Source organism: Humulus lupulus, chromosome 1, assembly GCF_963169125.1.
Source record: "Humulus lupulus chromosome 1, drHumLupu1.1, whole genome shotgun sequence".
NCBI classification, from domain to species: domain Eukaryota; kingdom Viridiplantae; phylum Streptophyta; class Magnoliopsida; order Rosales; family Cannabaceae; genus Humulus; species Humulus lupulus.
In genome coordinates, this window is record NC_084793.1 from 3,351,090 (window position 1) to 3,375,982 (window position 24,893).

General features: G+C 30.1%; 3 protein-coding genes across 3 annotated transcripts; all 3 read left to right on the forward strand.

The window, feature by feature from the left end:
- Nucleotides 1–743: 743 nt before the first annotated feature.
- Nucleotides 744–3,883, forward strand: LOC133782500 (GEM-like protein 2). Its single transcript, XM_062221822.1, has 4 exons — nt 744–1,157; nt 1,264–1,365; nt 1,453–1,778; nt 2,984–3,883. Exons 1-4 carry the CDS (start codon nt 1,079–1,081, stop codon nt 3,167–3,169), a joined length of 693 nt encoding a protein of 230 aa, XP_062077806.1. The 5' UTR covers nt 744–1,078; the 3' UTR covers nt 3,170–3,883.
- Nucleotides 3,884–6,774: 2,891 nt separating this feature from the next.
- Nucleotides 6,775–10,172, forward strand: LOC133782507 (GEM-like protein 1). The gene is made up of 3 exons (XM_062221833.1): nt 6,775–7,226; nt 8,688–8,941; nt 9,644–10,172. The coding sequence occupies exons 1-3, from the start codon at nt 7,142–7,144 to the stop codon at nt 9,827–9,829; spliced, it is 525 nt and encodes a 174-aa protein (XP_062077817.1). The 5' UTR covers nt 6,775–7,141; the 3' UTR covers nt 9,830–10,172.
- A 9,001-nt stretch (nt 10,173–19,173) lies between these two features.
- LOC133782517 (U-box domain-containing protein 9) lies at nt 19,174–21,922 on the forward strand. The gene is made up of 2 exons (XM_062221843.1): nt 19,174–19,743; nt 20,614–21,922. The coding sequence occupies exons 1-2, from the start codon at nt 19,456–19,458 to the stop codon at nt 21,697–21,699; spliced, it is 1,374 nt and encodes a 457-aa protein (XP_062077827.1). The 5' UTR covers nt 19,174–19,455; the 3' UTR covers nt 21,700–21,922.
- Nucleotides 21,923–24,893: the final 2,971 nt, after the last annotated feature.

Consider the following 24,893-nt stretch of genomic DNA (forward strand, 5'->3'; position numbering starts at 1 on the left):
ATGATAATTATTTTAAAATAATAAATAATTAAATAAATTAAAATAAGATATTTTTTTAGATATTTTACAATGATAATTATTTAAAAATAATAAAATCATACGTTTTATAATTTAAATAAAATTTAATTAAATTTGAACTCACTTAATATAATAATATCATATTAAATATATAATATAATTTGCTGTCAATTAGCAACAAATTACTTTTAAAAAAAACTAGCAAAAAATTTAAATTTAAAATCAACATATAAAATTTGGTTCTCACTCCCAAATTCAAAAATTAGAACAAACATAAACTTAAACAAAAATAAATAAATTATTTAATTAAAATAAGATATTTATTTAAATTTATATGACATTAATATAAATTTAATAAAAGTAATTAATAAATTCTATAAATAAAACTAAGTAAACTTGCCTTGCAAGTTAATTGTATCTAGTATCATATTAAACATGTATTATAATTAACAACAATTTTTTTTTTAAGAAGACTAGCCAGAAACTTAAATTTAAAATCAACATATATTATTTAATATTATATTAAACATATAATATATAATCTTAAATTAAAAAATGAGAACAAATATACACTTAAATAAAAATTATTTAATTAAAATATGATATTTATTTGAGATTAATATAAATTTAATAAAAATAATTAATAAATTTTATAAATAAAAGTACGTGACTATATATATATAAATCTAATGTATTAAAAAGAATTTAATAAATTTTCAAAAAAAAAAAAGTTGGTGATTTTGCAAAAGCAAAACGGGGGTGTCTCTATGGATGGGCGGTGCCATAATCGGATTATATTCTGTTTGGGGTTCGTCAGATTAGATTAATGGAGTCTCTCTCTCTCTCTCTCTCTCGACCACTACTCCTGTCCCACCTTTTTTAATCGAATGGAGTTCGATTCCCAGGTTTCTCGTTCACACATGTATTACAAAAACCTCGGAATCAACCAAACCATCTCTACTAAAAACTCAAACTAGATCATACAATTAAGACAAAACCCATTAATTATTGTTTGTTTTCATATACAATCGAAACCCAAAATCCAGTAGTATTGCCGAAGATGAATAACAGTAGTAACAGTACTAATCCCTATGTTCATTGTTCCCCAGTTCGTGTTTCATCTTCCTCCTCCGGCAACCGTGAGTAGTACCAATTTAAGATTACGACGATGACGATGAATAAAGTTGTTTGATTTGATTGATTTAGATGTAATCGAAAAGTGTTTGATTGATTGATTAATTTCAGGTCAAAGAGTGAAGGTGTTTGGGGCCTTGAGTCGGTGTGGGAAAAGATTGGAAGAGGCTACGAGAAAAGCAGAGGTCATGGCAGACAATCTATGGAATCACCGTAACACCCTTTCCTTTCCTTTCCTTTCTCTTCAAATATCTAATCTATTATATATGATCATGAATTGAATTTGATTGTTTAAAACAGTGAAAACGAGTCCAAGTTTGTCAGAGGCAGCAATGGCGAGGATTGTACAGGGAACCAAGATTGTGGTTGATGGAGGGTATGAAAAGGCATACAAAGAGGCATTTGGTTTTGATTTTGATTTTGATTTTGAGGGCAGACAAGGAGGAGGAGTAGAAGAGAAGCTCTTACACACATATGCATGTTACTTATCCACTGCTCCTTCAGGACCTCTCATTGGAACACTCTTTATTTCCAATAAAAGAATTGCCTTTTGCAGTGATTTCCCTCTCACCCATTACTCATCTTCTTCTTCTTCTTCTTCACACTCTTACTCCTTACATTACAAAGTAAGTATCTCAAACCTTAACACTATCTTTGCTTTGGTTTGGTACACAATGAGTAGTCAAATAACAAGGATTTTTTCATTCAAGTTGCAAAAATCAAAGTGAAAAAATGTTACAAACTTAGATTTTTTTGTTTGTTATTTTTACCCACAATACTAATTTATTTTGTTTTAATTGATGGTTATTTTGGTAAATTTCTATCTTGCTCTTGTAAAACTTAACCACTCACTTTTCTCTCTATTTTTGTGTCTTTTTTTAAGATCTATTTCTATTTTTCTTTCTTTAATTTAATTGAAAGATTATATATTTTTGGACTCTGTATTTTGTCAAATTATCTGTTTGGACCCTGTATTTTGACAAATTTTTTTTTAGACCTTACTTTAAATCAGAACCCTAAACTCAATTTTGATGAAGAAAAAATTGAATATAATAACACAGTTTTTAAGCAGAATAATTTTATTTTTGTTCTGAATTGTTAGCTTAGTAAATTATTTGTGATTTTAGTTGAAAAAATATTGACAAAAATTGAGTTTGGGGTTCTATTTTAACTATTTTACAAAACATAAGGTCTAAAAAGTAATTTGTCAAAACACATAATCTAAACAGGTAATGAGACAAAATACATGGTCCAAAAAAATATAAACACTTAATTTAATATCTATACTCTAGAAACTGTCCTTGAGTTCAAATGGAAAGAGAAACTATATGAAAAAATCTAATTTTGCTTTACTGAATTTTAACTAGAGCTATATAGTTAATCTTCAAATAATATAAATACATCAATTTTAGTATTAAAAATTTACAATATTAAATCTTAGCTTTGATTGTTTCTCTGTCTATTTACCTTATGATATTGTACATTCTTAGTCTTTATTCGGACTATTTGTTTGTCTATTTTTTTTAATCCAACTTGTTTATCTATTTGCTTCATGATATTATTAAACAAACAAAAAAGTAATAATTTTGTTACGGTTGCTGATTATGCCATCAATGTTTTTTTTAAGAAGATGTATTTTTTCGGTTTTTAATTTTAAGTTTTTTTGTTATATGTAAGGTACATGCGTGATACTAAATGTTTGATATATTTAGGAGATCAAATAGAAGCCCAAAAAAAAAAAAAAAATTGAGTGGTCAGTGCCCAATCCAGTAGGGAAATATGGACAGAATTTCTCTAATTTTGTTTTGTTTTGTTTTTTTTAAATGTGTAGGTTGTGATAAGGAATGAGCAGTTAAGAACAGTGAATCCTTGCACAAACAGATGGAACCCATCAGAAAAATATATACACATAGTGACTAGGGATGGCCATGAATTTTGGTTCATGGGTTTTATATCATATGATAAAGCTCTCAAGAATCTAATTGAAGCTACCTATACCCATTCAGCCCCCTCTTAATATATTATTATTTCATCTATACACGTACACGTGTATATATACAGGATAATTTTTTTATAGGGACTTCACTTTAAGTCCTACCGGTAAGGCTTTCAGTATTTTTCGATCTGTAAATAGTTTTTGGCACGACTTTTTTTTATGACTGTGTATATTGTAGCTATTTAGAGCATCCTGCAAATTTTTAGAAAATTTTGAATAGTTTAAAGTACCGAAAACTAGGTTCAAACATGTTTTTCACGCGCATAACAAAAATTAGTCACGCGTATAACAATATATTTGAACACAGTTTTTGGTACTGTAAACTATTCAGAATTTTTTGAAAATTTGCAGAATGCTCTAAATAGCTACAATATACACGGTCATAAAAAAAATCGCACCGAAAACTATTCATGGGTTGTAAACACTGAGAGCCCTACCGATAGGGCTTAAAGTAAAACAAAAAAAAAAATAATTCCCCTGTATATATATCATCATTTTATCCACAGATCACTCGAGAAAAATTTAATATATATATATACATGTATGCCCATATTTAAATTCCAATTTGGTGTGCCTTTTCTCATCATTTTCTTTTTCTTTCTTTTTTGTTTATTTATAGAAAATAGACCTATATAAATATATTGGTTAGATCGTTCCATGCATATAGTTTAGACTTGCATGTAAGGCATTGTTTACATTTGATTCGGATTCCAAAATCTATTTTTCTTTTGTTTCTCTCGGTTTTCGATCTCATTGTTCTTATTATTAATTTTAAGTTTGTTGTCAAAGATTATTCTAATCTTAAAGTTAGACCTATATATACAAAAGATCTTCCATATTTTTAATTAAAACTTACACAAGAATACAAAAATAAAAAATTGAAAGCATAAATATATGCCAATTTGATTCAAACACAATATAATACTAATACTAAGATAATATAATCAAAACCTAACTAATAATCCAATCTAATCCAATTAGACATGGCAAAATGGGGTAGTGAGGCGGGGCGGGGCGGGGCCTCGACCCGACGGGGCATCTTTGCCCCAGTAAAATTAGGGCGGAATTCGGGGTAGGGTTCCTCGAAAACTTTTTTTTTTCAATACTCTAACCTAATTCTCTCATGCTACTTATATACATAGTGAGTAAAATTGACATTTTATATGTGATTTAAAATATCATTAATTCTATATAGACTAGAAAGAATTATAAATATTGAAAAATATGTTTTATATAATTCATCCTTATTCTTGTATTTATTTTGTAAATTTTAAAATAAAAAAATAAAATATAATATTTGATGCTGTAGTTGATATGAATTGTAAAATATAAAGATTACAATAAAAAAAAATATTTAGGCTTAGGGAAAATTCTAAAATTATAATTTAATATTTCTAAAAAAAAAGTTAAATGAGGCAAATGAGGCGGGGCAGAACCGCTCCGATTAAGCTGGGTTAGGGCGACCCGCCCTGCTCTAAGAAACTAATTGGGATGGGGCATGGCAGGGTGGGGCAGACCCGCCCTACATGCCTAAATCCAATTATAATCCATGTACTAAACTAAAAACAAGCTCATAATTGTTTAATTTAAACCCTCCCCCTTTTCTTCTCTCTTAGCCGTTGACCAACACCTTTATCTCTTTCTCTCACTCTTTGGTTCTCTCCACTACCATCTCCTCGCTCACGATTAAAACTCTTCATCTTCTTCATCAACCTCGCGACCTTTGTCCAACCTTCATTGCCACTCTCTCAAAGCTTTTCATCATCATCACCAACCTCATCAACTTCGACGACCACCTCTTTCCCTAATGACGACCATACTCTCACGGCTCAGTTAAACCCACGTCCTCACATTCGTGGGGGCGACTCCAGTTTGATAGTTCATTTTTCACTCGAATATCGACAACCTCATCTAAAATCGAACAAGAATCACAAGTCATGAGTTGCAATACAAAAGAGAAAGATGCATTAGAATAAAAGAAGAAGATAAAGATTTGAGTTGTAGATCCATCTTTAATCCTTCAAAAAACAAATTTTCTTGTGCTTTTCTCCCCAAAACTTACTCTCCATGTTCAAAATATCTATTCTATGATTTCTCAAGTTAATTTAATAAGTTCCTCCTTTGATTTTCCCTATAAGATCGCTTTATATAGGTAAGGATCATGATACCTTGTTGGCTTGGCAAATAAGAAGAAAAATGTATGTATGTCAATTGCCTTGCTGAGCCTACGACAAAAATTCCCGCTAGCTTAATGAGGTTGCTAGTGACTACAATATCTTTGGTTTGATCTTGCTCAGGAAAACACACATAACTCTTTCATCTGAACTTCAAATGCGATGATTCAAAATGGTATAGAAAGTTTTTTAAAAAAATCTATGAGTTCTGCGAGAAAATGAAGGGATCCTAATATGAATCAAGTGTGAAGTTCCAAACTTGCTTGGTGACAAAACAAGTCAATAAAAGAGACTTGAATGCAAAGTGTTAGCTTAACCCCAAAGTTGATGTGTTTTCGTGCAATTTTTCATTATAAGCACCAAATTAATCATTAATATTCATACACTAACAAAACTTAAAGAAAATAAAACTAAATTTATTTAATTAAAAATATTTTGAAAAGATATAATAGCGTCCTTAATGGTTGGCCAGATCGTTGTCATCTTCTCTCCCATCGTTGAAGAAATTAACACTATGTTTGGTAAAGAGGGGAGAGGGATGGATTGAGAGGAGTAGAGGGAGAAAGATGAAGTGAGAGGGAGACTCTCTCCTTCCAAACTATTAACATTCAATCCTCCATATTTTGGAAAGACTGAAGAAAAAGATAATCAAAATATGTAAAATATCATTATTATCCTTTTAAAAAAGTAACAAATATTTATGTTACAAAAGATAATATTATAATTTAAATAATTATTCTATTCTTCATCCTTCATACCAAACAACATAAAAGAAAGCTACTATTATCTTCATCCATCATAATTTTCATCTCATCGATTACTCCCACTCCATCCTACAAAACATAACCTAAGTGATTGCCAAAGATATCCTCTTCCTCCTTCCTCCCTACAACTTTCTTGCTCCCATCGTCTTTCCCAACTCCGATCTTGTTGTTCGCCATCACTAAACTCGCCAAAGACAGCTAGCTAGAGTTTGTGATGATGGTGCCATTAATGGCATCGGTATTTACCATTATTATTTTTCTTAAAGACAAACAATTAAAACTTTTACGAACGTGTTTTTATTTTTAAAAATAAAAACACAACAATACAAATTAAAAATTTTATTTTTTATTTAAAAATAAAAAATAAAAAGAATGTCGAACAACCCCTAAACTAATATAAAAATATAACTAGTTAGCATGAGAAGAGAAGGTTGAAATGGTCTCTTTATTCAGTTTCTAAATCCTTTTTTATTTTATTTAAAAAAAAATTAAATTTGAGTTTTACAAGGAAATATTTTTGCTTGAGAGAGAAAAGATGGATTATAAAAAAATAAATACATATTTTTTTAATTTCATTACTTTTCAATAAATTTATTATTTTTATCAAAAAATCTCATTTTTATTGAATTTAAAGAAAAGATAAATAAATCTGTAATTTAATTTTACTTTCTAAAATACAATTATTCGAAGGATAGATTTAGTTATCTAAGATGCTCATCAATTATTGGCACATATGAGAATATCTTAAGAACAAATTATTAAAGCAGTGTGAAGTGTTATAGTTAAGCAAAGTATCGTTTTTACAGCTCATGATCACCAAGTTTTTTGAGGCACAATCGGAGAAGAATAAGTTGAAACAGTCACACCTCATCAAATAAATTTATAAAACACAACAAGTTGTTGTTAATAAACAATTAATTCTCTGATTTTGCAAAACCCATAATACACATATAATAATTCTTCATTATTATTATTTTTTTCTTGTGGGTGAGAATAATAAGTGTTTTGATTTGATTTAGCTGTAAATTGTGTTCAGTTAAAAGGGTGATTCGAAGATGTTTGGGGCTTGTGTAAAGAGATTCGAAGAAGCCAAAAGAAAATCTCAGGTTGTTCCAGACGATGATGAGTGGAATTATGCACGTAAGTCCTTTTCTCTTTAAATTTCTTATCATGTTTTTTTTTAATGATGATTTTCTTAGAATTAATTAGTGAAGATCGAGTAATAATAAACATGAAATTTGAATAATGATTCTTCATAGATGTTCAACAATATATTAAGAATAATTAAGTTCAAAAGTTGGCCCTTAAATTATCGTTGTGCTTTGTGGTTTTTATTCTGCTAAAATAATTTTGTATTGCAAAGAAAGAAAAAAAAGCAAAATCTTGTAATATGATTTTATTTGTTGAACCAATTTTTGTATTAAGTCTTCCTTTGAAATTGATTGGAATATTGAAGAAGAAGAGCTTGATACTAAGTACTATATATACAAAATCTATAATGTTAAAAATTAAAAGAAATAAGGATAGATTTTTTTTTCCTCCAAGATGAAAATTAAATAATTATATTAATTATAGTATTTATATAAAAATAATATTATACTTCAAATATATAACTAAGTACTAAAATACAGAAACTATATTAAAAATAGAGGAAGCATAATGGTAAGAATTTACATTGGAATAATTCAAATAGATCATTTTTTGAGTTCATTTTGCATCTTAGCCTTATTTTGATAATTTTTTGCAAAATGACTTATGTCTAAGATCTAGACAAAGTGTCTGAAATTTCCGACAAGGTGTCTGGAAATTACAACATGAGTATCGGAAAACTAAGTCAAACTACAAAATGACAATAAAAAAATGTAATTTCACTACTACAAAATAGGGCTTTCTCCGCAGTTTTTTTCCTTAATACACTATGACAAGAATCATGAGGCTCCACGGATCTCTTGCGGCTTGACTCACTCTTTTTGGATCGGTGTGGATCGAATGCCCGCTAGAGAATTGGCTCTTGATACCATGACAAGAATCATGAGGCTCCATCTAAAAACCAATTGGTAATTAGTGGAGTTACACATGTTCTTATTAATGGTTCAATATTCTTACACTTATTCCATGTGGGACACAATAGTCTAATACACTACAGTTTTTTAGAGTAGTAAGAATCGCTAAATATGCAATAGCTAAGAGAAGTATTTGACTCCTTCATGCATGCTACACTTGGCTCAGGATTCATTTGAAATATTTGATGACTTGGTTTTTTCAAAGATAAATATATAGATGTAGTCACTAAATATGTTTTTACTTTTAAAAATCAAAACACAAAAGTATAAAAGGTTTACACATATACTTTTTTATTTCAAAAAGTAACCAAACAATAAACTTGTAGTATTCCATGTTGTCTTATATAGCCTAAACAAATATACTAATACTAGTAGGAGAAGATATAGATTGTGTATAAGTGTCTTAGATAGGGTTTTTAGCTAATACTATATATTGTATAGTTTGAAACATACATACATACATATAAGCATGTCATGTAAATAAGTTGAATTTAGTACAAGTTAATTATAATCTAAGTTTTGTGGGAATTGGATGTAGCAATGAGAAGGATTGTAGAGGGAACACAAATTGCAACACATGGAAGATATGATAAGGCTTATAGAGCAGCTTTTGAGAGCCTAAAAGTAAAAGGAGAGAAGCTCTTACACTCATATGCATGTTACTTATTTTCTTATGAACCAATCATGGGAACACTCTATATTTCCAATAAAAGATTTGCCTTCTGCACTGACTACTTCCCTACCCATTACTCATCATCATCTTCTCCCAATTCACTCTTCGCATGTTACGAAGTAAGTGTCTCAATCTCGACCTCCTATTTTAAAATAATTTTTTCTCTTTAATAATCTAATATGAAATATTTGCGCCAAAAATATTCAAATTATTACAATTTTAGCATATAAGTACTTAAGTTACATTTTTTACGGAGAAAGTACATTCAGTCCATGTTTGGATGTAGTTTAGTGCGATCGCTTATTCCGCTGTTAAGTCTGCTTATGTGACATTAAATTTATAACTTGTCGTAAATATCTTTTAAATTAAGTACTTTCATCGCAAATATCATTTTATTAAACTAAACTTACATTCCACCACCCATTCTAAAAACAAGTTTTGTTTTACAATTTTTTTTCAAGATAATAAAAATATGTCACAAATTAAGCGGAACAAAACTTGTTCTTATATTTTTGTTATTGTTGCTGGTTATGAGTTAATTATTTTTTCAGTTTGGAATGGAATGCTTAAAATCTATGTTCACTATTCAAAACAATTAAATCAAGAGTGAAATTGTATAATAAAAATATAATTTTACAGGAAAAATGTGTTTGCATTTATATTTATTTCCTCCAATGGTAGTGAGAATTTTAATTTGGGCTGGGTTGGGTTGGGTTGTGGTTAATGGCCCAATCCAGTAGTCATTGATGGACCTTATTACGAGACCAATAATCTCACTTAACAATTTGTCTCTAAACTTTTTTTTTTGGGTGAATGTGTAGGTTGTGATACGGAATGAGAAGCTAAGAACAGTGAATCCTTGCACAGACGAATGGAACCATTCAGAAAAATGTATACATATAGTGAGTAGGAATGGCCATGAATTTTGGTTCATGGGTTTTACATCATATGATAAGGCTCTCAAGAATCTAATTGAAGCTACCTATACCCATTCAGTCTCCTCCTAATATATTATTTCATATATATATAATAGAGTAATGATAGGTGCACCCAAAATATTCACCTAATATTATATGTATCACTGTTTTTTAAAACAGTGGACCCTAATTTTAATAAATATGATTGTCTAGGCTAAACTGCCACATCACTGTGTGTAATGTTTGAGTGCATATTTTGAGTGCATATATCATTACTCATATATAATATCATGATACAGATGTAGTCTCACTCCGAGACCGATCATGTTCCATTATGAAGTAATACACTCAGTATTATCAATGCAATGCTATTTAGGAGGTGTTTGGTATGGAGTAAAGTAAATGTAGGAATGAGAATATAAAACTTTTCATATGTTTAGTTCAAATTTTAAGTAGGTAAAATTAATAATTTGTGTGGGCCCCACATGTATTTTAAAAGTAAAGTAAACTCTTTTGTATACAAGAATTTAATATTACATTCATCCTAAGTCTCTCTACACTTTCTAAGTCAACTCAACTACTCAAAACAAATATTTTTTTTATGAAATACATGTTGAAATTAATCGAGCATCAAACAATAATCAAGAATTGATCAAACATAGTCATGCTCAACATTGTACAATGAAATCATCTTATTTAAGGCATCAAACATAATAAGAAAAATAAGTTTTACATACATTTGTGATTAAGTCTATGAACCATCATTCTTCATGATTATGCTCATCACATTTCACCCACCTACATATCAAAGATCAAAGGCGTGCTTGGGGTGTAGATGAACACTACTCTCTTTCTCTCATTTTCCTCCAAACACCCATTGTCCACTCTCACATTATAAAAGGTGTAACCCCTTTTATAAAACATAATGGGCTTATTGGGCCTAGATACCCAATGAGAGGATTAGTTGTCCTGGCCCAATGGGCTGGCCTAAAGACATTGAAAGTGTGTCCATGGGCCCCGAGCATGTCAGTATATTATGTCCATCCCATTATGGCCCGATGGTAATAACATGCAATACCGATTATATAGTTATCATTACATGCTAATCACGACACTACGTGAACAACGTATAATTATGTCAGTCCATATAAAATATTCAGTACATCCGAAACCTATACTATCGTCCCATTTGACCAAATAAAATTTCAATATATGTATACATGTATGCCCAATATTTAAATTCTAATTTGGTGTGCCTTTACTCATCATTTTCTTTAATAGAAAATAGACCTATATATAAATATATATTTTTTAGATAGTACCATGCAAATAGGTTAGACTTGCATGTCAAGGCATTGTTTTTGTTTACCTTTGATTCGGATTCGAAAATCTATTTTTAATTTTGTTTCCCTCGATTTTAGATCTCAATATTATATAATAATTATTATTATTTTGAACTTAGTTGTCAAAGATTAGTGTGGTCACATTCAAATCTAAAAGTTAGACATGTATTGTATACAAAAATAGTCCTCTACAATTTTCTCATTAGTTATTTTTCCAGAACATTTTTTAAAATCCAAACACAAAAAAAGTTTTTTTTTCGATCGTTGACTTTGTTTTAGTTTTTTTTTCTTTCTACCATCAAAATATGTGAGGTCCAAATGTACTGTTTGTCTAGATCTTAAATTTCATGACAAAAAACAGTCCAAATAATTTTATTCTCTCTTATTTGAATTCAAACAAAAATTGAATTTTTTTTAAAAAAAAGAAAAAATATTTGTATAATTTTTTTTAATATTTTCTTTTACAAAAAATTTCCGTGATAAAATCTAATATCCAAACAAAAATCTAGGGAAGAGTAGAAATACAAACAAAATACCTACAAATCAAGTTGTATACATGGTCAACTTAAACTGACCAAATTATCAAGAAAAGTTACTACTGAAACTAGATATGAAACAGTGACAAATTGAAGCAAATACATTGGAAGCATAGAAGGTCAAATAATAATATACTAATGAGAATTTTTCCATAAGACTTCACTTTAAACCCTACTAATATGACTCTCAGTATTTACAACCCGTTAACAGTTTTTGGTGCGATTTTTTTTTTATGACTGTGTATATTGTAGTTATTTAGAGCATCTTACAAATTTTAAGAAAATTCCAAATAGTTTATAATACCGAAAACTAGATTTAAACATATTGTTGCACGCGTGACTAATTTTTTTTATGCACGTAGAAAACAACATGTTTGAATCTAGTTTTCGGTACTGTAAACTATTCGGAATTTTCTGAAAATTTGCAGGATGCTCTAAATAGCTACAATATACACGGTCATAAAAAAAAGTCGCGCCGAAAACTGTTCACGGGTCGAGAAACACTGAAAGCTCTATCAATAGGGCTTAAAGTAAAGCCCCTATAGAATAATTGTTCCTAATAATTTAGTGTGGTGCTACAATATTGCCGCGTCTATTTCATTAAATGAAATTATTGTTTTGAAGTGAATAAAATCAATATACGAGGTATGATCTTCTTCTACAATACATTTAGATAATTACTAAAATAAAAATAATATTATTTATTTTTGGGTGATATTTATTGAAATCATGGGATTCAAAAGAGAAGGATATGTTATGTTTGTTATATTTGTGCGTTGGGCTTGAGATATGGTAATACAAATTTATATATAAAATGAAGAAAAAAAATAGTAAATGCATGTAGATGATGGATGAACAAATTATTTCCCTCATCTCATGTATATCTTTGGGAAATTTTTTAGTACACCCACTAAAAAGAGACACATTAATGCTTGGGGCACCTCTCAAAAAGGGTATATCGGTACACCTCTTCTCTTGTTTTTTTAGTTGGGAAGTATTTTCAGCGCAATTTTTTGTATAGCTGTGTATATTGTAGTCATTTATAGAGTATCTGCAAATTTTTAGAAAATTTCGAATAATTTACAGTGCCAAAAATAATGTTCAAATAAGTTACTTTTCATGCGCATAAAAAAAGCAGTCACACGTGTAACAAACTATTTTAACTTTGATTTTCGGTACTGTAAATTATTCGGAATTTTCTAAAAATTTAGAGATACTCTAAATAACTACAATATACACTACCATAAATTTTTTTGCACCAAAATACTTCCCGAGCCAAAAACTAGAGAGGGGTGTATCGGTGTGCTCTTTTTCAGGGGGTGTACCCGAGATTTTCCCTATATTTTTACAATTGATTACCCTTTTTATCTTTGGAGGATTCTCCGATATGCTCTTCCAAAAAGAGGCACCCTGGTGCACCCCCTTGGTGATTTTAGCTCGAGAAGTATTTTCAGTGAATTTTTTTTATGACTGTGTACATTGTAGTTATTTAAAGCTTCCCGCAATTTTTTAAGAAAATTATGAATAAATTTACATTGCTGAAAATAAGGTTCAAACATGTTTCCTTTCACGCACATAAAAAAAAATAGTCACGCTTGCAACAAAACTATTTGAACTTTATTTTCAACACTGTAAATTATTCGGAATTTCCTGAAAATTTACAGAATGCTCTAAATAAATACAATATACACAATCATAAAAAAAATTGTGACAAAAATACTTTTCGAGCTAAAAATTAAAAAAAGATGTACCGATGTGCCCATTTTTGATAGTGCACCGGATAACTTCCCTTTATCTTTTAGTGTTTATAATAAAAGAAAAAAAAAGGAGTGGAGATGGAGAGGAATAATTGACGGCTCGTTCTACATTGTCGCAGAGGAGAAGGACAAAGAAGGCGTTGGAGTGTGTGGAGATGCTGGAAACATCGGAACATGACACGTCAGAACAAGAGGGTCCCACGTAAGCAAGTCCAGCGAGGCAGTCCTCGCTGGCGTTTGGCATGTCTGGCCTGCTGTACTCTGTGGGACCTTCCCTATTCCCCACTTGCGATTTTCTGGAACCACGAGAACCACGGATCCACATTTAATTACCATAATACCCCTCCCAATAACGTAATCTAATATCTTGCATGTTATTGTTATTTTCACAAATCATATAAATGAATTAATTAATGATAATATATATTATTTTTATGTATGAATTGGTCTATATAGTTATCACTTATTTTACGATAAATTATTAAATTTCTTTGGATACTAAATTTTGACTGATTTTTCTCCCATACAAAGAGTGTACGTTGTTGGTGTTGCTATACATATTCGTATTGAAACTCTTTTAACCTTTTAAACCAATTTTGAGTTTATATTATTAGAAAATTGTTAAGGGACATTAGTGGTGCACAATATTACAATGAGGTGGCGTGTCGCTATTGGTGCAATTCAATATTGAGTCTCACATATTTGAATTTAATAAGTATTATAGAGTACTGCTAACCAATTATGAAGTGTCACCTCGTGTGGTGTTGGACACCTTAAATATCGAGAATTGCTAAGGGATATTAGTGGTGCCCAACACCACAATGAGGTGGCGTATCACTATTGGTGCAATTCAATATCGAGTCCCACAGATTTAAATTTAACAAGTATATTAAGGAGTACTGCTAACTAATTATGAGGTGTCACCTCGTGTGGTGTTGGACATCTTAAGGTACCAAATAACACTATCATATTATTATTAATGGGTCTTTTGTTAAACAAGAACCCTATTATTGGAGAGAACTAGTTACACGTGACATACATGACAAACCAAATCTTGTTCTCCAAATCACATTCAACCTTGTGGTTGTCTAGGGTTTAATTAAGAAATAATAAAACAAGTGGTGTTGTATATAGCAAATATATAAATAAGTTAACAATATTATTTGCATGAAAAGAGATAAGAAGAGAGAAAATATTTAATAATGTTTATAATTGAAATTAATATGTGAAAAGTGGCTTCTTTAAGAAGCACTACAGATCTTGAAGGAACAGTTCTAATTATTAATTTATTATTAATAATAGGGTTGTTTTTAGTGTATAATACATTAATTAAAACCATGTTCTCTCATGAAATCTTTGTCACCATCTGATAAAATGTCTCCTTCTTCATCTACTACCAACAATTGTTCTCAATGTATAATAATAATTAATTTATATTAATAATAATTAGTTAAGTTAATTAAGTACTACTTTGTTTCATCTCTTAACAAACAAAATAAAGAAGTACATGAATGAGGATAAGGCATGTCGTAACTATATACCATAAAAAAGAGCCAAGAATATCATTATTATATGGTTTACCTATAAACCTAGCTATAATCAATATATTAGAATTAGAAAAGAATATATATATATCTAAATTTTGTACTTGTACCCTATTTTTTTTCTTTAATCATTATATATATTTGTCTACAAAAAATAATTTATTCCTACTTGTTATATCTATTTCTAGTTATAATAACATTAATTGTTGTCCATAATAACACTCTACTGATTTTACTTTTATTTTTCTCTATCTTTGAAACTAGCAAGCTAAGGCTTTTAGTACTTTATTTTCTGTTTTTTCTTCATATATTTAAATTGTCAACATCAATGTATCGTTTTCCTATTATATATAGCTTCTTTTATTTTATAGCACATATATAGGGACAAAGACTACAAAAATGGCCCTATCTTGGGACCCTATTTTAGTCTAATAATGCTCTTTAACATGATTCCGAAAAAAGATTAAATGTCCTTTTCAATTTAAACTATAGCTAAACTATTTCAAATCATATTGTTATTTTAACTAATTATTAAAGCCTTTTTCGATATAGTGGATATTTGAATCCAATTTAATTAGTTCAGGCTGATTTCATCATAACTATATATTAGCTATAGCTAGATAATTTTGAAGATGGATTTGCTATTCTAATGACAAATTCAAATTACTTGTGCAAAATGAAAGAATCTTAATCTCTATGAATGTAAGCATTAAAACAAAGTAACATAAATTTCAAAATCTTAATTTTTTTTTATCATAAATCTAAAAATATACAAAAAATGTTAACAAAAACGTTGTACAATCTAAAGTAAAGTATATATTCTGATTGTACAACAAAATCAAGAAATGTAAAAGAATCAGTGAAAGAACAATTCTAAAAGCAAAACTTCGGCAGAGCACACTCTTTGAACTCCCTTCAAAGACCTGATTGAAATTCCTTCAGTTGTTGTCTGATCCAAGCTTTTGCTTCCCTTTTGATCTTCAAAAACCCAGCAGAAATCTTCAGCTTCTTCTTCAACCTCTTCACTTGCACCTGCAACAAAAAGCTAAGACCAATAAACGAGATCTAGGGTTTTTCTATCAGAGTTAGTTGATTATGTTCTAATCAATATTTTATTTATAGAAAGAATGACACGACCAGGTGATATCACACAGTCACGGGTGAACAGTCAGTTAGAGAAATCACTTTTAGTTAAACTAAACAACTAATCTATCAATTCAATATTAACAATTCATAATATTAAGATAAAACAGATCCTAACACAGACAGAACAAGATGCATAATTTTTGCCGAACAAAATCAGAATCTAAAAACTCACATTAACAAATTTAATTATATGTAAGGTTATAATAATTTGATGAAATATAAATGCATCTCTTTAGATGATTATTATTCGTACTTAAAATAATTTGGCAAGCAGATAGAGTACTTGAAAGACTAGCTAGCTATATGAACTTATCCATTATTTAATGATGAAAATTGAACAGTAGTGAAGAAGAGAAATTATTAGAATTACATGGCCCCATAAAATTTTAAGTGTAATCACATGCATGCACCCAAAGAAAAAAATGGAGATATTCATAACGCTCTCGTGACTAGTATTTTCAATACATATATAATCACTAGATACGTATACACCATCATCATCTCTTATATATATACATAAATGAAGAAAATAAAAATTTATATATTTAAAAAGGTTTTAACTAATAAAGCCAAAATCATACTAATAAAGCAAAAATTAGAAAAATAATTACACAAACATATATAGACACTTTATGATAAATTTCCCAACAAAAAAATCTCATTTGCCAAAAGCATATCTATAGTAATATTTTCAAAGTCAAACTTGAAGATCCTCTAATTAAAAAAAAAATGTTTATTAATTGCTTTTTAAAAATATGATTACTTAAACTACAAGCAAAAAGAAGAAGAAGAAGAAATATATGCGGTGGAGTAGCACTTTCTTTATATGGGTTTCGTAAATAGTTCAATTCTTTGACTTTTGTATAAACATTTTCAACAAAATTTTCTTGCCGAAAGTAACAAAACAAAACCATAGGCCTGGTTTTTATTTATTTTTTTCATAAATAAAAAAAATTGTTTTCATGAGATACCTAAGGGCTTATTATTAGTAGGATATATTATTGAGAGTATTTATTCATGTCATGTGGTGTGGTCCTTCCTTGACAGCCTAAGAAATGTCAAATATTAAAAGTAATAATAGTAAGAGTTGTTCCCACGTAGCTAGCTACCTTATTTAATTTCTTTTCTTTTTGGTTTTTTTTTGGTACAAGAGTTTTGAGCATATATTTCTTTAAGAGAGAAAGACCATGAGAAAAGGTACAACAGTTATATACATATATTTGGAGTACCATCCTATATTATACACACACATACATATATAGACCTAAAACATTTTCTATTATATATAAATATATATATTTATTTAAGACATAGTTGCCTAGTCCAACTGCTTTCACGTGCATGGAAATGTAACATGTTTTCTAATTTTATGATGACAATATTTCCAAATTTTTAGCCAAATTTCGGAAACTTTAGTGTAAAATACACTCAAGGTCAATGCATTAATGAAATTATATACATTACACATTGTGATTAGACCATCTTCATTAAATTAAATTAAATCAAATATTAACATTTCTTTCATTAGATATAGATTGATCCTATAGTCACGCTACCCTTTTTTTTAAAAATAAATATAGTATTTTCTTGTTTTGCCATCGAATTATTGGCCTAATTTTATTTTCATAGGCTCAAAAGTTGTAATTTTAGTTATATATTTTTGAATGACTGAATTTAAATAATTTTATAATTAAAATTCCTCACCTTTTTATATTCATTTTTTCTTTTCTTTTCAAAAAAATACCTAAATTAAATATAGTATCAACTTTGTGGTTGATATTTTTTTTTTTTTTGGTTTTGATTCCAAAATCACGAGCTTAGGGCAGCTCCAAAGAGACTACAAAACAATAAATATAGTATTAAAAAAATAAAATAAAATCTATCCCAATTGTATTTATCTTATTATTATGCTGTTAAGCTGCCGCACTCCACCAAATATGGTGAAGTACTATAACACCAGCAAAAAAAAATTCTTTACTATTTTACGTTTTATATTATATTAATATTTAGTAATAAATATATATATGTATATTATTTTATATATAAAGAATATATTTTTTAGTAGTATTATGATTGGAATAAAAAAAATTTAATATTAAGATTCTTTAATTTTAGTATTTATATGTCGTTGTGAGTTCGAGATCACCTTAGCTAAAATGGAATTGCATACCAAATTAGAATATTTTAAAAACCAAAGTATCATTTCCATGAAAATAAAAATCTACGAAGATTAGAGATCACGGAGTTGATGGATCTGTGACATATGTTATATATATATATATATTCTGACTGTATATATATATGTATATGTGTATGGATGTATGTACATGTGTATATATATATTATGTGCTGTGTTTCGAGTGACTGAGTACTGACCAAGTTTCTCCCACGCGTTCATGCCAGCTGTTTCGCCATGGATTCCGTGATTGCATACATGATGGACCATGGGTCCTACTCCTACTCCCCCACTTTATCATTTTATTTCTTTTTTATTTTCTTACACAATTGCTTTATAAATACATATAAATTATTTTCCTAACATAAAATTAAATTTAAAAGATGCTCGATTCTTTCTTTCTGAATATGAATATCCCAAAATTTCCATTTTTTCTGTAAAAGAATTATTATTGGTTTTTTTTGGTAACCGGATCAGCAACTCTATTCCAAAAACATATGTTTTTCTTAAATAAGTTAAACTAAAAGGTAACTTGATTAAAAATAATCCTCACATAAAAAAAAAAACCTTTAAAAAAAATGAACACGATTATTACGCTTCAAAAAGTTTAAACAATAGTTTTTTCTTTTTTTTTAAGCCATAGATTGCAATTTGCTTAATGTTGTCCACGTGGCAACTCAATAATTCAAATGAAATGTTGGAGAAACTAGAAAAAAAATGAAGGAAATATTGAAAAATAATTAAAATATTCTGGTTTTTGTCTTTTGTTGGCATTTAATTCTCTACTCAAATTCTGATTTAACTTTTAATTTTTAAAAGAGAAAAAAAAAAGTATAATTAGGTTTGAAACATAAACGCACACGGTAAAAATCTAAATAAATTCAAATAATTTATACATATATAAAGAGAGAGAGAGAGAATGAAAGAGCAGAGGTGGGTGAGAGAGAGAGAGAGAGAATCGTGTGTGGTTTGTGTGTGTGTGGAGTTAATTTTCATTCATAGACTTTACTGAGAATAGAAGAACCTGAAACTGAAGAAGGGACTAGAAGAGAAGGAAAGAGAAACCAAAAACACAATGAAACAGAGCATCTTCATTTTCGTTCTCTGTTTCGCCATTTTTGATTGCAGTTGAAGTTCGAGTGGTATAGGACCCGACCCAAGAAGGGTTTCTTTTCTGTTTTGTTTTCCTATTTGGGTTTTGATCCGGCGATCAAATGGCCAAGACGGGTGTTTTCGATTCTGATCCAACGGTGATGCACAAACCCACGTCTGAATTGAAGAGGGAGCTTCAGAGACTCGTGAACGCCATAGTCGGAGATGAGGATTACAGCACTGAAATCATCGATCAGGCTAAGAACACCCTTCTTGCTATCAGAGAATTCAAGCTTAGAAAGCGATCCCACTCTTTGAAGCACCAAGATACACTTTCGTGTCCTCAAGAGTTTCGCTGCCCACTCTCCAAGGAGTTGATGAGAGATCCCGTTATTGTTGCCTCCGGTCAGGTTAGTACTAATTTTCCTTCTCATTTGGGTGTTCGGTTTCCGAGAAACTGATAAGAGAGGAAATTCGAGTTCTGGGTGTCAGAATTGTCGTCCGGCTTTTATTTGAACTTGATAAATTTTTGTGGGTTTTCGAGGATTCGGCCATTGACGCAGTGAATGTCAATCAAGTCTTTTCTTTTCTTTGGTTTTCTCTCATTTTTCCGCTGTTTTCTTCCTAACCAAACGGAGGGTTAAAAACTTTTATATTTATATATATATATACATAGAAAAATGAGAAAAATATTATCGTCGAGATATTGAATTGACTGCTCTAAATTTCAGCAGTTCAACTGTTCTTGGTTTAAGATTTGTGTGGAAGGATTTTGTACAAGATAACGTCTCAGAGTCTATTTTATTTTCTTTTTCATGTAAAACATAAAAATAATTATAATAATAGCTACTAGGATTTTTAAAATATATTTTATAACACATTTTACTGCTTATTATTTCTTTCGTTTTGCATTGTTTGCAATTTCTAGGAATTTTAGTTCTGGGTCGTTGTTGGTTTTTACCGTGCTGGCCTAAGTTTTGTACTGTTGTTAAAATGGGTGCTGAAGTAGTAGTTTTTCAATTGGGCCAGGACTCTGAAGCTTTTGATTTCCCTATGTATCGACATGCATGTAATTGTCATATTTTTCATGAGCTCTGAACCAAACAAGTCTTGGTGATTGATATGTTAGAGCTGCCTTGAATTAATACTCTGGAACGAAAAAAAAAAAATCTCGACTTTGAAAAAGAATAGTAGATTTTTCTGATTAGTACTACATAATACTTAAATAGCCATCTTGATATGTTTTGATCGGTTCTGATTTTCATTGTTTGTTTTGCTAGACATATGATAGACCCTTTATCCAGAAGTGGCTAAAGGCAGGCAACCGGACATGCCCTCTTACTCAACAAGTCCTCTCACACACAATTCTCACCCCTAATCACTTGATTCGGGAAATGATATCACAGTGGTGTAAGTGTCGAGGTATTGAATTGTCAGACCCCGATCTCTATTTAAATGAAGATGGTATCACAGAAGCCGATCGAGACCATTTTCTTTCGTTGCTGGGGAAGATGTCTTTATCACTACCCGATCAGAAAGTAGCTGCAAAGGAGCTCCGAATGTTGACTAAAAGGATGCCATCATTTCGGGCGCTTTTTGGAGAGTCGTTAGAGTCCATTCCTCAATTGCTTCGTCCACTCTCGGAAGGCAAGTCTCAGACCGGTATTCATCCTGAGGTTCAAGAAGATGTGATCACAACGCTCTTGAATCTTTCTATCCACGACAACAACAAGAAGCTTGTTGCAGAGACCCCTATGGTAATTCCTGTTCTCATGGAGGCACTCAAATCAGGAACCATCGAGACAAGGAGCAATGCAGCTGCAGCCCTCTTCACATTGTCTGCTATTGACTCCAATAAGGCGCTCATTGGGAAATCCGGGGCCCTAAAGCCACTTGTTGATCTCTTAGAAGAAGGGCATCCTTTAGCTATGAAGGATGTTGCCTCAGCAATTTTCAATCTGTGTATCATCCACGAGAACAGGACAAGAGTGGTGCGTGATGGTGTGGTCGGGGTAATTCTCGATAAGATAACAAACAGAACACATGTAGACGAGTTGTTGACTCTGCTTGCAATGTTTGCAACCCATCAAAAGGCTGTGGAAGAAATGGGAGAGCTCGGAGCTGTTCCTTGCTTGCTCGGCATTATCAGAGAAAATGCTTGCGACCGTACCAAGGAGAATTCAATTGCTATTCTCCATGCTATCTGTTATAACGATCGAACCAAGTGGAAGGAAATGAGGGAAGAAGAGAAAATGTATGGAACAATATCTAAGCTCGCCCAGACCGGCACATCCAGAGCCAAGAGAAAAGCTAGTGGCATTCTTGAGAGACTTAACAGGGCTGTCAATTTGACACACACTGCATAATTTGGATATTTTGGTGCCACCACAGACTCCACTGTGGCTGTAAATTCTGCATCTTTTTTCAAAGCAACATTGTCCTATATGCAACTTTTGCCTCTCTCAGGCTTCCTATGGTCTTTCTCAACCATCCCTCTGTAAATTCTTTGTTTCTTGTGAGTGTTTAAATTTCAGGTTCATGGTCAGTTAGTCAATGTGAATAAATACAATACAAGCTTTTTATTTTTTATTTTATTTATTTATATGATCTTTAAACAAAGATTAGGGGGACGAAAGTATCATGGATTATATAATCGATATTAGGTAAGAGATTTCACCCAATGCTCTATTTAAAAATCATGATTATCTATATCTAGCACACTAAACAATTCCTTAAGCAGTATCAGTCGTACTCAAGTAGTATATATCTCACAAGAAACCAAGTGGCTCCTTTTACTTACTTTTGGCTTATAGCAATAGAGACATGCATATAATTTAAAAAGAAAGCCACTCTGGCCAGGGAAGATTCCAAAATGAATGAACCAACGGTTCTAAATAACGAAAGTGAACCATAAAATAAAAAAACCCAACTAGAAGAATATGGCCATTTTCAATGGCACTAGTGTGACATTATAGGCTGGTTGTGGTCCATTAAAGATGCCTTTCCTTCTTGTGAAAACATTATTCAAAGCAAGAAATAGGTACGTACTATTTGGGGCATAGAAATCTGTATTGTATAGATTTACTTCACTGGAATTTTCACTTTTTGTTTTGGGTAGACATTGACACCAATATATTTTGCATGTACACACACCTTATCCTTGGGTGGATTCTCTTCTCCTCAACACTTTCTCCATATCCTCTTTCCATCGTTCCTTTTTTTCTTTCTTTCTTTTGTGTGGACACTGTGGATTTGCTTTTAACCCTTTGCCTATATCCAACTTACTCTTTCGTAAAAGTCATACTCGATTCTTATTCTCTATATATTCTGTCTTTTGTGCAATGAATTAGAAAAAACCACTTTTTACTATGCTTCAGTCTTATCTTTTGTCCTCGTCATAGTTCAGCGAAGTAAACAATTCTGTAAAAATTATTGGAATAGAAGTGTACTAGAACGTTTGGCACATTTATATAAATATATATATATATATATATCAGAATTCTTTTATAGGTCTAAGTTATATTGGTGGAGCTCTTAATATTCTCGATCTATGAATAGTTTTCGGTGTGATTTTTTTTATGACCATGTATATTGTAGCTATTTAGAGCATCCTGTAATTTTTTATAAAATTCAGAATAGTTTACAGTACTGAAAACTAAGTTCAAACATGTTGTTGCACGCTTGACTAATTTTTTTTATACGTGCAGAAGGTAACATGTTTGAACCTAGTTTTCAGTATTGTAAATTATTTGAAATTTTTTGAAAATTTGTAGGATGCTCTAAATAGCTACAATATACACGGTCATAAAAAAAAGTAGGTAACTATTTGGTATCCTGTATTTTTGCAAAATATTATTTTGGTACCCTGTGTTTACAATAATGCTCATTTGTTACCCTGTATTTTAAAGTCATATATATTTGGTATTCTAAACTCAAATTTAATTAGTAAAATTTACTAATTTAATCAAACTGTTATCAATTATATGAGTTTCAAATTTAAATTTAATTACTTAATTACATATAAATGATGACAGTTTGGTCATATTGACAAAATCTTATCTATAAAATCTGAATCTAGGATACCAAATATGTATGATTTTAAAATACATGGTACCATATGAGCATTATTTAATACAAATAGTACTAAAATGATACTTTGCAAAAACACAGTATACCAAATGAGTAAATTCCCTGATCAAGAACACGTAGAGTCCCACCGATAAAGCTTAAAAGAACTATTTCATACAGAAAAACATAATTTTTATCCTCATCATGTTAATAGTAGGTAAACAAAGCATTGGAAAGCCATCATATACAAATCAAAGCAACAAAGACAAAAACTACTTAAAGAGGTGGTTAATGCTACTCTTGTCCAAATCCAAAAAAAGTTAAAAGGGACCAAACAGGTCTCCCCATGTGGCAGTTGGACTATAATTAACTCATCACAGTTATCACTCGACTATTGTTGCCAACCTCTAACCCAGCAGCATTGGCAGACATGGATGGACCATGTTTTTTTCATCAACTTCTACCATTATACCTCTAGCTACTTCCTGGGAAAGCTTTTATTTTTATTTGTATGTTTTACCAAAAGATGAGAAAGAGTGTATTGAACAAGAAAATTAAAAAGGCAATCTAGGTAGACTGTGTCTTATTAGTGAATTATTGTGGTTTTGATGTGATGAGATGTAAACTGAGACTTGGTTTTATGTGCTGGCTGGCCTTTTGGAAGTGACACGATCAAGGTGGTGGTCTATTCAATTCAACCCTCTCTTTAATTGTTTTAGAGGGATTGACTAGTGAGTCAGTGAGTGGTGCAAAATTAGATTCTTCGATTTTTTTTTAGTGGTGTTTTATGATATTTTAAATTGTTTAACACGAGATGTTACTTTATGATTTATAATACTTATTAAATTCAAGAATTTTTTTTATAAATATGGTTTTTTACCTATTAATATGCAAAAATATGATAATTAAAATTTTCTTAGTTTGTATGAACAAATTTAATTAAAAAAAATTCAGATTATGAGAAAAAAAATATGGCATAATAATGATTTTTTACAAAAATATATTGTATAATAATAGATTTTTTACAAAAATATGAGAAAAAGATTTCTATAAAAGAGAATACAAGTTTTAAAAAGCCATAGAATAATACTTGTATAAAAAAAGTTATATTTTTAAAAACTTTATTAAAAAACTCATATAAAATATAATTTTAAGTAAATTCAAATAAGTGAGACCCGATATTGAATTGCATTAGCGATTCTCATTATTTTTAGAGACTTAATTTTATACATTTATTTTTATTTGTATTGATTTTAAAATGAAATGAAAAAACAAAACTAAGAACACACTACTATATATAAGTGTACCTTATAAAGGGTCTTCTTATGAGATACCCCATTTGCCAATATTTGAAATAACTTTCCAATATTAATAAGTGTACTACGTTTTACTTTAAATTAATTAGTTAATCCTTCTTATCAAAAAGAAACTCTGAATCGAGACTACTTGTACAACTCATGATGATATTCCTTGCATGTTGCATGTTTATTAT

What these genes read in the sequence shown, in the direction of transcription:
- LOC133782517 (XM_062221843.1), top strand. Translation starts at nt 19,456, where the DNA reads ATGGCCAAGACGGGTGTTTTCGATTCTGATCCAACGGTGATGCACAAA. An exon ending in TTATTGTTGCCTCCGGTCAG is followed by an intron (nt 19,744 to 20,613) that starts GTTAGTACTAAT and finishes TTGTTTTGCTAG; the next exon opens with ACATATGATAGACCCTTTAT.
- LOC133782500 (XM_062221822.1), top strand. Translation starts at nt 1,079, where the DNA reads ATGAATAACAGTAGTAACAGTACTAATCCCTATGTTCATTGTTCCCCA. An exon ending in AGACAATCTATGGAATCACC is followed by an intron (nt 1,366 to 1,452) that starts GTAACACCCTTT and finishes TGTTTAAAACAG; the next exon opens with TGAAAACGAGTCCAAGTTTG. An exon ending in CTTACTCCTTACATTACAAA is followed by an intron (nt 1,779 to 2,983) that starts GTAAGTATCTCA and finishes TTAAATGTGTAG; the next exon opens with GTTGTGATAAGGAATGAGCA.
- LOC133782507 (XM_062221833.1), top strand. Translation starts at nt 7,142, where the DNA reads ATGTTTGGGGCTTGTGTAAAGAGATTCGAAGAAGCCAAAAGAAAATCT. An exon ending in TGATGAGTGGAATTATGCAC is followed by an intron (nt 7,227 to 8,687) that starts GTAAGTCCTTTT and finishes AATTGGATGTAG; the next exon opens with CAATGAGAAGGATTGTAGAG. An exon ending in CACTCTTCGCATGTTACGAA is followed by an intron (nt 8,942 to 9,643) that starts GTAAGTGTCTCA and finishes GTGAATGTGTAG; the next exon opens with GTTGTGATACGGAATGAGAA.